The sequence below is a fragment of the Simochromis diagramma genome, unplaced genomic scaffold (genome assembly GCF_900408965.1).
Source record: "Simochromis diagramma unplaced genomic scaffold, fSimDia1.1 OVJJ01000544.1, whole genome shotgun sequence".
Taxonomy (NCBI): Eukaryota; Metazoa; Chordata; class Actinopteri; order Cichliformes; family Cichlidae; genus Simochromis; species Simochromis diagramma.
Genome location: NW_024387370.1, coordinates 95,542 through 107,674, shown reverse-complemented (window position 1 = coordinate 107,674; position 12,133 = coordinate 95,542). Strand labels below are relative to the sequence as shown.

General features: G+C 41.1%; 1 protein-coding gene and 1 long non-coding RNA gene across 2 annotated transcripts; both read right to left on the bottom strand.

The window, feature by feature from the left end:
• Positions 1–2,414: 2,414 nt before the first annotated feature.
• Positions 2,415–2,922, bottom strand: LOC120718853. The gene is made up of 2 exons (XR_005692575.1): positions 2,643–2,922; positions 2,415–2,550 (listed from the first exon to the last, which is right to left on the bottom strand). It is a non-coding gene; the product is annotated as an uncharacterized LOC120718853 (long non-coding RNA).
• Positions 2,923–4,866: 1,944 nt separating this feature from the next.
• On the bottom strand, positions 4,867–8,143 carry LOC120718847 (immunoglobulin lambda-1 light chain-like). Its single transcript, XM_040007581.1, has 4 exons — positions 7,528–8,143; positions 5,886–6,197; positions 5,679–5,753; positions 4,867–5,325 (listed from the first exon to the last, which is right to left on the bottom strand). The coding sequence occupies exons 1-4, from the start codon at positions 7,664–7,666 to the stop codon at positions 5,177–5,179; spliced, it is 675 nt and encodes a 224-aa protein (XP_039863515.1). The 5' UTR covers positions 7,667–8,143; the 3' UTR covers positions 4,867–5,176.
• Positions 8,144–12,133: the final 3,990 nt, after the last annotated feature.

The following is a 12,133-nucleotide window of genomic DNA, read 5'->3' as shown; positions in this document are numbered from 1 at the left end:
CGATAAGCAAGTGTCTGCTGTAGTGATATCTAGCTTCCACCAACTGTGCCTTATCTCTAAGGCTAGGCATTATGTTCCGCATGAGGACCTGGAGAAGCTTATTCACGCTTTTGTGACCTCCAGGTTGGATTTTTGTAACTCCTTGCACGACGGCCTTCCCTCTTCTCTTCTTCTTAGACTGCAAACAGTCCAAAATGCAGCAGCCCGCCTCTGGACTGGTACCAGGAAATTTTGCCCTATTACTCCTGTTCTAGCTAGCTTGCATTGGCTGCCCATAAAGTACCGCATTCAATTTAAAATATTACTCCTTACATTCAAAACTATTAATAAATTAGCGCCAAGTTATCTTAGTGAACTTCTCAAATCACATACTCCTGCTAGAACACTCAGATCTGCCACTCAACTACTTCTGACCCGACCCAGATCTCGGCTGAAGTCTCGGGGTGACCGTGCGTTTGCTCTGGCTGCCCCGGTACTGTGGAATACCCTTCCTCTCGACCTCCGCGCATCTGATTCCATTGCACTGTTCAAATCACGACTAAAAACCCACTTATTCAATCTTGCCTTTCCCTCTAGTTAATATTTCTTTTATGATTTTATATCATGCACTTTTATGCTCATTTAAATGCTTGTTTGCTCTGTACCTGTTGCTTTCCTGTGTATCAGTGACAGCTACCTGCTTGCATACTTAGTACTTGCTTTGGTCCTATTTCTATTATGCTCCTCCTATTCTCTATCTTACTTGTTAAGCACCTTGGCATACCCTTGGTTTTTAAGTGTGCTTTATAAATAAAGTTTATTACTATTATATTATTATTATTATCTCTGTGCAGCTAACCTTGGAGGAAACACTGAGGACACCAGAAACATTAGAAGAAATAATAAAATCAAAACAGGAACCAAAACTAAATGAAAACACAAGAATTATAAACTCAGCACATAAAACAAACAAACAAAACAAACAGGCAATATGGCCGTCATATCATAAATGTGTGCTCAGTCTCCTGTAAATGGACAGACTCTGTTTTGAAAAGTGCAAATCAGTCCCAGAACAACAGCAAAGGAGCTTCTGAAGATGCTGAAACAGGGACAAGGTATAAGTTTACTTCACAAGTTTGCATGAAGAAGAACACTAATGTGTTCTAAGGTCATCAGTGAGGAAGTGAACAAATAGACAAAAACTGCAGTTTAAAGAAAGCAAAGTCAAGTTAGTAGAGCGACCATCACAAATCTGATCTCAGTTCAGTAAAAATTTATGGAGAGAAGCAAAATTGAACAAAGACTCATAAAAGCTGATTCAGTTCCAGCATTTCTGTCAGGAGGACTGGAACAAAATCCCAGAAACTTCCTGTGATTAAATGACTAAGATTCAATTTGAGGAAATGAAGTCATGTGAGTTAAAACTGGTGAACGAGAGTGTTTTACATGGAATCAGTTTTTCTGCTGTTAAATCTGTGTGTTTGATCCAGTCAGACTCTGATTCTTCTTCAGCAGCGACGCTGGAAATGAAATGAAGCAGCCAAAGCTGCTCAAATGTGATTGGTCAGGAAACACAAACAGAAAGCAGAAATCTTGTCCTGTGATTCCAGATTTGACATATTCAGATACAAAATCTGTTTTTTTCTATCAGAGAGAAAAGAAGGTGACAGAAAGATGAGGCACCGTGACTGATTCATCCTCTATAAACATCCACAGGAAACTGATGGAAACCTGTCCAACAACATCAGCGTCCTAATGAGCCGCTGCTAGAAGGACAAAATCCTGACCTGACATCAGTCCAAGTGTCTGGTTAAATGTACTGAAAGGTGTTAAACAATAAGTGCTGCTGGAAGAGTTTTCATGAAGAGAACATTAACACTGTGAATGAGGGATGGACTTTGATTCAGTTTGACACAATCTGTTTTTCTTTCACTTTGAATAAATGTTTTTGTGGGACTGAGGATACATTTGTTTACATTTGGAAGTTTGATGTCATCTGTTCCTCTTGTTTCTGTCTTAAAACAGGATGAAAAATCTGTTTAAACAGAAATAAATAGAATTGAATTTCTGACAGCAGTAAATAAAAATGGTCCCTGAGCTCAGTATGTTTGTGACTCTGAGATGGAGGTGAAACATGTGAAGCTGGGCTGTGGTTTACTGCTCTCTTCCTGTCACAGACACTGTTTGACATCTGTTCATCTGTCGGTTTTTGTTCAGGCTGCAGGGATCATTTCTCACTGTGGGGATCAACTTTAACACAGGAGCAGTAGTAGGTGGCTGAATGATCAGGTTTAACTTTCTCTATTTTCAAATCACAGCCGTTCTGTGTATTCATGGATGAGAAATCATCTTTCTGAGGATGACCATAACCTGAGTAAACAGAACCACTATTTTTATTAATATTAAGAATCACTCTGAATGTTTCATTTTCTTTCTTCTGGTACCAGAGCAGATAGCTGCTACCATCACACTGTTCAGTCCCTCCACAGCTGAAGGAGACACTTTCTCCAACTCTCCTGGTCAATGTTAAATCGTCCTGAATCAGCTGTTCTGCTGCCATGGTAACCAGTGCTGTAGAGACACAGACAGATAGATGAAGGTTAGTGTGACAGTGTTTGTTACAGGTTGACTTTGTTGGCTCCTGATTGGCTGGAAACACTCACCTGAACACAGACAGCACAGAGCAGCAGCTGGGAGGAAAAGCATTTTGTGCAGTGGTGTTTCCTCTGGTGAACCTGGGGAGAAGTGGCGCTCTGATGCAGCTGAGGCCAAACAAGGACGAGCTGTGAGATCAGACGAGGGCCACGTGGTTTCTAACAGGTCCTCAAAGCTCCCATCAGCCCCTGCGGCCCACAGATAAGACTGCTGCTGCTGATTGACAGCTCAGCTGAAGCTGCTGTGGTTTCATCGTCTTCATTTCAATCTGACAGCAGATCCAAAAATCTGGGTCACATGATGCACAAACACTCAGAAACATTCATGTTGCTGTGAATTTACTAACACACACTGTTATCTGTTGTTGAACAGCTGTGATGAAAACACTAAATATAATGAAACTATAAATAAATAGAAAAATCTAAAAAGATAATATGGTTAAATATTTTAAAGGTTCATAAATTGCACTCAAAGTAGTTAAAAAAACATAAAATCATATTTAACAACATTTAGAGTGAAAATCTTATTTGAAACAAACACATGTGGTTGTGTTGTGTGTTTAAATATGTGCACACTGTGGTTCTTTCCCACATCTTCTAATGTGTTTTGTTCCAAGTTGGTTTCAGACTGAAGGATTCATTAAAGCCTTTTTAAGAATCATTCAAATGATGATCATCAATTCTAATATCTATAAACAGTAATAAAAACAGGGCTGTGTTTCACGTCAGCTTCAGCTTCATTTATTTGTAGCCATGGTTAGATTTCATTTGCAGCAGGCAGTCATCCACCTTTACACACACATTTACACAACAGTACAAAAGTACTTTTTGATTCATGAAAGAGAAATAAGACAAATGTTGCCTTTGTATCATCTCTGATATGGAAGGGATCATTTGAAGATGTGAGTGAAGGACACAAATATTTGGATCTGGTGTTGTTCTACATTTTAGGACTAAAAGACAGAAGGAAGAAAGTGAAAGTGACTGTGCGAGGGGTTGAAGTCATGAAGTCAAGTGGAGGCCGCTGACTGCTGTTACTTTCTGCTGTACAGGTTCAACAGGGACTCACAGTCAGCCTGCTAGAACATTTGGATGAAGAGAAAAAGGAGGAAAAAGACTTTGAGGGAAAAATCCAATAAGATCAGCATGTTTTTAATGTGGGAATACAACAGTTTCCTCCACCATGACACACACTGGAGCCTCTTTTTGCTCACAGCTTCACTGTTTGTCTCAAAGTTCAGTTTGGAGGCCAAAATTGTTGCAACACATTTGTAAGTTTGCACTAATTTCACTGTGTGACCCTTAATGGATGTAATGAAAGAATCAGTCAGTGAAATATGAAGCTGTGCTGTAAGTTTGGAGGAGAAAAGTGTCTGAGTGACTTTAATGAGGTGAACACATGAATACAGAGCACTGACTGACACGTACAGACTCCTTTAATGAGTCGCACACATTTTTGTGACTTCATGAAATGTCAAAAATGACACAACACACAACAAGCTGCGAGCACATTATTGTCTGTTTGCTGTTTGTGTGCTTTGTTTGCTGTTATGATAGCAGGCATACAGCCATGTTCTCAATGTCTCAGCTATCATTGATTATTGCTGCTTTTCCTCTTCTATTAGGCACTTCAACTCAATGAATGACACACAGAAAGATTTCATGACTGTGTTCTTCAAAATAAGGAGAATATGTTATCTGCATCTGAATGACTCATGTTGCCTTGTTTCTACTTTGTTTGCATATTTCTGCTTGTTGGAAAGGATTTTCTGAATCATTCAGTAGTTTTTGTAATAATAAGGACATTTAGCAAGACTTCAAAATGATTCTCCAACATTTGCTGTTCAGACTTGATCTGTTCTTACGTGTGTGATATCCAGAATGAAAAACTCAGCTCAGGTAATAAAATGGGAGCTGAGCAGACTGCAGGGGCTTCATGGTCTCTCCTTTGATTCCATTAAAGTTCATTTGTCAGCTCTGAGTTGAGGATTTGAGCTGTTTCTCTCACAGGTGAAGAACACAGATCCTTCCTGGAATCATTCTTGAAGCAGAGTTCATGCTTGTAACTGTCATTGTGTTATTAAAGTGAAAAGCCACAGCTAACGGTGTGGAGGCTGCAGAGCAGAAACCCACACAGCCCGTCTGCTGCAGGAGAGCAAGTTTGGATACAGTCAGTTTGTGCTTCACTCACACGGGTTGTTGTTGATCACACAATGAAAGTAGAATCAAACTCTTCATCTTCAAATCTTTATTATTCACACAAACACAACTACACTGTTTGACATTTGAAAATCAAACAAAAACTTGTGATAAAAATATTCCTGATGGTTTTTGTTACTACAATAAAAGTCACAATAAGTACAAAAAGAATTCTAACTCAGAGCAACAATACATGTAAAGATGTATTTATTTCAGACGATCTTCTAACTGTTGAAGAAAAAGGCAAAATAAGCACAACACATCATAACTAACATTTGTGATCAAAGTGATGAATGAGATGAATTGATGAGATGTGATGGTGAGAAAAGGCGAGCAGGAAAGAGTCAGTCAGCATGTGTGCAGTTGGTGGACGCTCCCTTGTTTGTGAGCATCATCAGCAGAGAGAGTCCACAGCAGTACACCAGACTCTTCACTATCAGCACTGTGTACAGCAGGCAGAGCAGCTTCACCCTGCACTGAGACTGGAAGGACACTGAAGGACAGACAGACACAAAGAGACAGACAGACAGTCGGGTTATTCCTCTCAGATCAAGGAGAAAAAGTCCAAATAGAAACAGTCACAGCTTCTTCTTCAAGTGGATGAATTGATGTAGTGTTTGTGTCCACTTGGGGGCAGAAGAACTCCACAAGCAGCTAACAAACTGATCTCTGACATATTATGGTCTGTCTGCTGTTTGGTGCTGAGCAGCTAGTGTACAGTGGCTTTATCAGAGCTTGTTGGATGAAGATTTGATCAATTAGTGCAACTTTAAGAGCCTAAACTTGTTCCAGCTCCCTCATTGGACATTGGAGCTGTCCATGCAGAGAGGCAGCAGGTGATCTTACAGTCAGCTGGCTGCAGAGCTGGCAGGTCTGCTGGCTCTCTCTCTGGAGGACAGGAGGCTGCTGGAGCTGGAAGCTCTGAAACAGAAAAGGAGTCAAATGTTTGGAGCTGCAGTGAGAAATGTCAGTCCTCTGCTGCTCTGCTCTCTTTGACAGCATCTCCACATGAAGCTGAATCACTGCTGAACACAGTCACCAAGCCTTCATTACCTTGTTGTGTTTGGGCCTCCACTGTGCCCCCCTCGTGCTTCACCCAGCAGCTGTATTTATATGTGTCAGAATGGCTCCCATCAAGCATCCTGATGGCAATGGTGCGTCCCGCCTCTCTGAGCTCCAGCTGCTCTCCCTCAGCAGGGGGCAGCTCCTCCGCTTCTCCGCCGTTCTTCTTCTGTCTTTTCCAGGAGAACTGGACCAGAGGAGGAAACATGGCTGAGGCCACACACAGCAGGGAGCTGTTCCCCTCCAGGTGGGCTCTGGATGCTGCTGGGTACACGCTCACCACGGGCTTCACTACCTGCTCATCTGAAGTTTGACAGCAGCAACAAGCAGCACAGACACACATTCACACAGTCAGCAGCAGCTTCCAGCACTGCACTGCATTCAGTCTGATCCTGGAAACTACATGGACTCTGATCACTAAACTACTCATCAATACAGCACAAAGTTCACTACATACACTGGATTCAGCTTCATATCAAACACAGTCATCACCTCATGTCATCATGGCTCACATGAGGAACACTCAGCATGTGTTTTACATCATGAAATTAAATATTTGTTTGCTGATATTTTAATATATTATTTATCACAAATGTACGCATATATAGATTTGTCTTCAAACTATTTAAATTATATTTTCCATCTTAAACACAAGTTTTACCAGAGATATTAATAATTCAACATGATTTAATTCCAGTAATGAAATTTACACTTTTGTATCAGTTTTTAAACAGCTGTTTTATTCATGTTTTAATCAATACTATACTTCTTTCACAGACTTCACAATCCTTAAAAATGTTACTGGAATAATTTGAAGGGCACTACATCTATTATTTAGTTTGATTATTGGTTTTATTTTGTTTTGATTATATACAGTGTATGTTTGAATTAATGCACAAATTAAATGTAATTAAGCTGCAATTTGAATGAGAATTAAAAACCTTTTTTCAACAGTATAAATTAATTCATCATTATTTATAATATAAAATCTAAAGAATCTGAAACATCATGAAAATTATTTTTCTGAAGAAATATTTACTGAAATATGATCATTGCTGAATTTTTTCTACATTTCTAATTTAGACTGAAAAATCAAACAAGCAAGAAACACAAACATGACTTTAACAATTTCAAATGTTGTTGTTTGATCTATATTATTTATTATTTATATTTTTTCTTCACTGTTTAAACACTTTTGTGTCCCTAATCAGTATCCATGTCAATTTATATATTAACATATTTTTAAAAAAAAAAATCACAAATAGAATCTATCTTTGAATATTAAAAACATGTTTACATTTTCATTTATATTTACAAACGTACTAATGTATTATTTTAACATCAAATATGATCTTGTGTTAAAAACCAGCAGAATCACTGAGAGGATCAAATCCTAAATATTTGTAACATCACTAATATTTGCAGAAATAAAGAATAACTTTAGTTGTTCAGTGAGATTTCAACATGTTTTCAGAGATTATTGAGCTTTTCTTATGTAACAATGGCTGCAGATGAATTCTCTACTAATGATGAAAAACTAACATGTAAAGCCTGAAGCAGCAGAAACTGACTTTAAACACATTTTCAGCTTCTACAATAAAACAACTGAAGGAAAATAAATGTTTGTTCTTACCTGTTACAGACAGTTTAGTTCCAGAGCCAAAGATGAAGTAGTCGTTTCCTCTCACAGTGAGACAGACTGCTACAAAAACCTGTCTGCTGTTGAACGTGTCAGCTGAGGTGAATGAGTCCAAATGAGGAAGCAGGATCATATTTCAGCTCCATGATGTGTTTCTCTAATGTTCATATCAACATGACTGTCTCTTCTTCTCTTTTCTTTTAGCCACACTAGCAGCACGGCTCTGATGTTAATGTCAGTCTGTTGGTCAGTCCACTACTTTAGTCCACATGAAAATAGAAAATCACTATATAAGCACCAGTCCATTTATCCCATCAATGATGCACCACTACAATGAAACATGCTGCTGATAGTATCATGGTTTGGCCCATCTGGCTCACCATCATTAATCACACAATCAATTTTGAATTCTAGCAGCAAATTGTAAAGAAAACTATCAGAACATGTGTCTGTGAACTGAATCTCAGGAGAAAGTGGGCCATGCAGCACCACAATGACACAAACCAGTCACGTTTGTTTTCTTTGTTCCAAATAATGGTGAGAGAAAAATAATCCAGTGAATCCAGCGAGTGATGTGATGAGTCTCTGATGTCTTTCTGATGTGGTTTTGTTGCGTCCTTCAAACCACACCTGGTGGATTTTAGAAGAGAAACATGTTGGTCTGCACAGGCTCTTCTATTTTCAACACTGACAGGATTTCCTTTGCTGTTTCTTCTGTCCTGCACATTTTCCTCTGTCTGGGCGAGTCCCCTCACCCACACCGGCTCTGAACTCTACATTGCCTGCTGGGTAAGATCAGCTTAACTATAAATCAGCTGCGCGGACATGAAACTGGTGATTGTTGGATCTCCACTTTGTAGTGTGTATATGCTTGTGTGTGGTACCGTGTGTGGCTGTGTGTGTTTGTTACCTTTGTGGTTCGAGCCTTTCTCGGCAGCCTCCCAGGTTTCTGTTGCCCCGATCCAAAATGGAAAATCTCTCCTGCAGTGACGTGCTGCTGGCGCCATGTCTCGCGGGCCGCACACTCGGTGCACACCTAGGGTCCTGCAGCCAGCATGAATATTGCCCGCAGCCTTGCAGGTGTCCAGTATGTCCTGCTGTGGATCACCTGCCCAGTGTGTGGGAGTTCTCTGGTGGACATGGAGCTGTTCTCACAGTCTTGCAGGTTTGTGCTCGGTGCCCTCTCCATGCTCGCTGTTGTAAGCTGTGTTCCCTCTGGGAACATGCCATGCAGACCAGGGAAGCTCTACAGTCCTGAATATTGCCGGCACATACCAGAGAGGCTCGTGCTCATCTTTTTTTTACTCTAAACGTACCCGCTAACCACTTCCCAACGTGCCTAAGGTTAATGCAGGGAAGGTGGATGCCTCACAGGCAATGGTGGAGTGTTCTCCATTTGATGTGTAGCCAGCTCCCTCTCTCGGCAGACCTTCCCTTACTCTCCCGGCAGGGGCTACTGGAGGAACGCTATCAGGAGGAGGCAGCAGAAGTCTTGGCAGAAGAGAATATTCATGCTAATGGACATCATCCCAGTGGGCCCTGGTGTTGGTAAAAGAAAATACACATCCAAGTTACTGTCGCATAAAATATGATCAAGGTTCAGAGAAAGTTCAGAGAATAAGATCCACAGCTCTTCTGGTGTCACAGTTACACATCCTCATCTTTCAGAACAAGAAATCAGCCTTCAAGGAGGGTTTGAAACAGTTTCATTCAATAACACAGATCATTTCTTAGAATGTACATTCAGATATATTTATAAGATAAAGTTTAACCTGCACAAGTTCAAAAATGGACTGGTTCTTATAGAGCACTTTTCTACTCAATCTGAACACTCTTAGCGTTTTACACAACTTCTACATTCACCTTTTTCTAAGCTGCTTCCTATCTAACAGTCACACTCCGATGGATGCATCAGAGAGCAACAGAAGTTAGTATTTTGCACGAGGATATTTGGCCTGCAGACTGGGATCAAACCAAAAAGCTTCTGGTTAGTAGGTGACCTGCTCTACTACCTGAGCTACAGCCACCCCAAACCATGCACGTTTTCAGCTTTTCTTCATCTGTTGCAGCTTCAGTCTTATTTTTGGTTCATCAATTAAACTAATAAAGTTAATCTGACAGCAATGAGTCTTTGTCCTTTTAATAACTATTAATTTATTAGATTTATATTTCCTGGGGTGTTATTCCCAGGAAATGTTATCATCTCAGCATCTCTGACTTTGTTTTTGATGAACTCATTTCTAATCCTGTCTGTTCTGCTCGCTGCCAATGAAAGTCACTGTCATGGTCTGGAGTCTACTGACTCTGTGTTTTTGTTAATGATTATTGATATTCATCGTTTTTATTATTTTCTGGTTACTTGTTAATGATTTCTAGTGTTTTGATGTTACTGTGCCTCCCTTGTGTTCCTTGTGTCCCCTCTTGTCATCCTTGTCTCTATTTTCATGTATTTCCTGTTTTACTTTTGTGTCCAGTGCCAGTGTGTTCTGTTTTGCTTCCTCCTGTGTCTCGTCAGGTCGAATTACATTCATTTGTGTCTGTGAAGGTTCTCAGTCATCCAGGTCATCGTAGTCAAAGGAGCTTGCAAAGAAAAGCGCCTGGACTTCTTTAAGTTGCTTGAAGACGTTTCACCTCTCATCCGAGAAGCTTCTTCAGTTCTAAGGTCAAATGGTGGGGAGTCCCAGATATAAACCCAGTGGGAGTTTCCCCCCACAGAGGGACAAAAGGACCCCCTGATGATCCTCTAATCGCCTGAGCCAAGGTGTGAAACTGGGTGTGGGTCCCAATCAGCCAGAGTTTCAGGTGAGCTCATTGTGAAACCTGGCCCCACCTTATCATGCGAATTCCTGAGGTCAGATGGCCCAGGATGTGAGTGGGCGTTGAGGCGTCTGGGGAGGGATCTCAAAACTGGATTATAGATGGCAGAGAGTTGGTGTCGTAAGCCCCGCCTCTGTTCAAAGATGGTCGCTCACAGTGGACATAGATGCTTCTTTCACTCCTCTTTCAAACCATCTGTCCTCTCTGTCCAAAATGTGAACATTGGCATCCTCAAAGAGTGACCTTTGACCTTTAGATGCAGATGGACTGCTGAGTCTTGTCCTGTGGAGGTGGCTCTTCTGTGTTGTGCCATGCGCTTGTGAAGTGGCTGTTTGGTCTCTCCAATGTAGAGGTCTGGGCATTCCTCGCTGCACTGTACAGCAAACACCACATTGTTAAGTTTGTGTTTTGGAGTTTTGTCTTTCGGGTGAACCAGTTTCTGTCTGAGCGTGTTGCTGGGTCTGAAATGCACCGGGATGTCGTGCTTGGAGAAAACTCTCCTGAGTTTCTCTGATACACCGGCTACATAGGGGATGACAATGTTGTTGCATCTGTCCTTCTTATCCTCCCTCGCTGGTGTCTGATCTTCTTTTCTGTGCCTCTTTGCTGACTTTAAGAACGCTCATTTAGGATAGCTGCACGTTTTGAGTGCTTCCTTTACATGTGTGTGTTCCTTCTTTTTCCCTTCAGGCTTAGAGGGAACATGTTCTGCCTGGTGGTGTAGGGTCCTGATTACTCCAAGTTTGTGTTCCAGAGGGTGATGGGAGTGAAAGAGGAGGTACTGGACTCCCCACCATTTGACCTTAGAACTGAAGAAGCTTCTTGGATGAGAGGTGAAACGTCTTCAAGCAACTTAAAGAAGTCCAGACGCTTTTATTTGCAAGCTCCTTTGACTACGTTCATTTGTGTCTCCCTCTTGTTGTGCTTTTCCCTCGTTCCCCTCTGTGTATTTATTGTGTGTGTTTACCTTTGTTGCTTGTTGGATTGTCTGTGTTTCCTCCACTCATCTTCCTCTGTGGCTTTTGAAAACATTTCATCCTAGAAGCTTCTTCAGTTCTGAGAGCAAATGGTGGAGAGTCCCAGAGTTTTAAGCCCTGTTGGGAGTGGGACTCTCCACCATTTGACCCGAGAACTGAAGAAGCTTCTTGGATGAGAGGTGAAACATCTTCAAGAAACTTAAAGAAGTCCAGATGTTTTTTTTCAAGTGTCTTAGAGTATGATGACCTGAATGACAGAGAACCTTCACAGACATATTGGCGAGAAAGAGCCCCGCCCAGGCCACAGACATGTTGGACATCCTCATGTCTGTGTTCTGTGCTGAGTGGAAATCCAGGTCTTCTTGATATTTTCCCTAACATGGCAAAAAATTACCAAACCAGTTTGCAGGTTCGCATGTTGGTCTGCGATCGATCATCTCTGCTGGAATCTGAGGCTCTGAGCCTAAACTTTTTACTGCTGGTAGTGATGTGTTGTTGTTACCTGTTTGTGACAAATGAAAAACTTGAATCCTCTCCTACTGGATGTTACATCTTCACATTTTGTCCATCCAATTAAGTTGTTGACATCTGATCATACAACGTCCCACCCCCCATCATCTATTTCTAACTTTTTTTAAAAAGTTTGCTTAAAGACCTTATGTCACGAGCTGCAGGGGGCAGACCGTGTGGAGAGAGTAGAGGACCCAAGCGCAGACAGAGGCAAGGAGACAAAACTGGACTTAACGAAAAGCGAGCCTTTATTTAGGGCTGAAAATTCACAAAAATGCAAAACTGAGGGAAAACCT

What these genes read in the sequence shown, in the direction of transcription:
- LOC120718847 (XM_040007581.1), bottom strand. Translation starts at nt 7,666, where the DNA reads ATGATCCTGCTTCCTCATTTGGACTCATTCACCTCAGCTGACACGTTC. An exon ending in AACTAAACTGTCTGTAACAG is followed by an intron (nt 6,198 to 7,527) that starts GTAAGAACAAAC and finishes GTCAAACTTCAG; the next exon opens with ATGAGCAGGTAGTGAAGCCC. An exon ending in GGAGGCCCAAACACAACAAG is followed by an intron (nt 5,754 to 5,885) that starts GTAATGAAGGCT and finishes TTTCTGTTTCAG; the next exon opens with AGCTTCCAGCTCCAGCAGCC.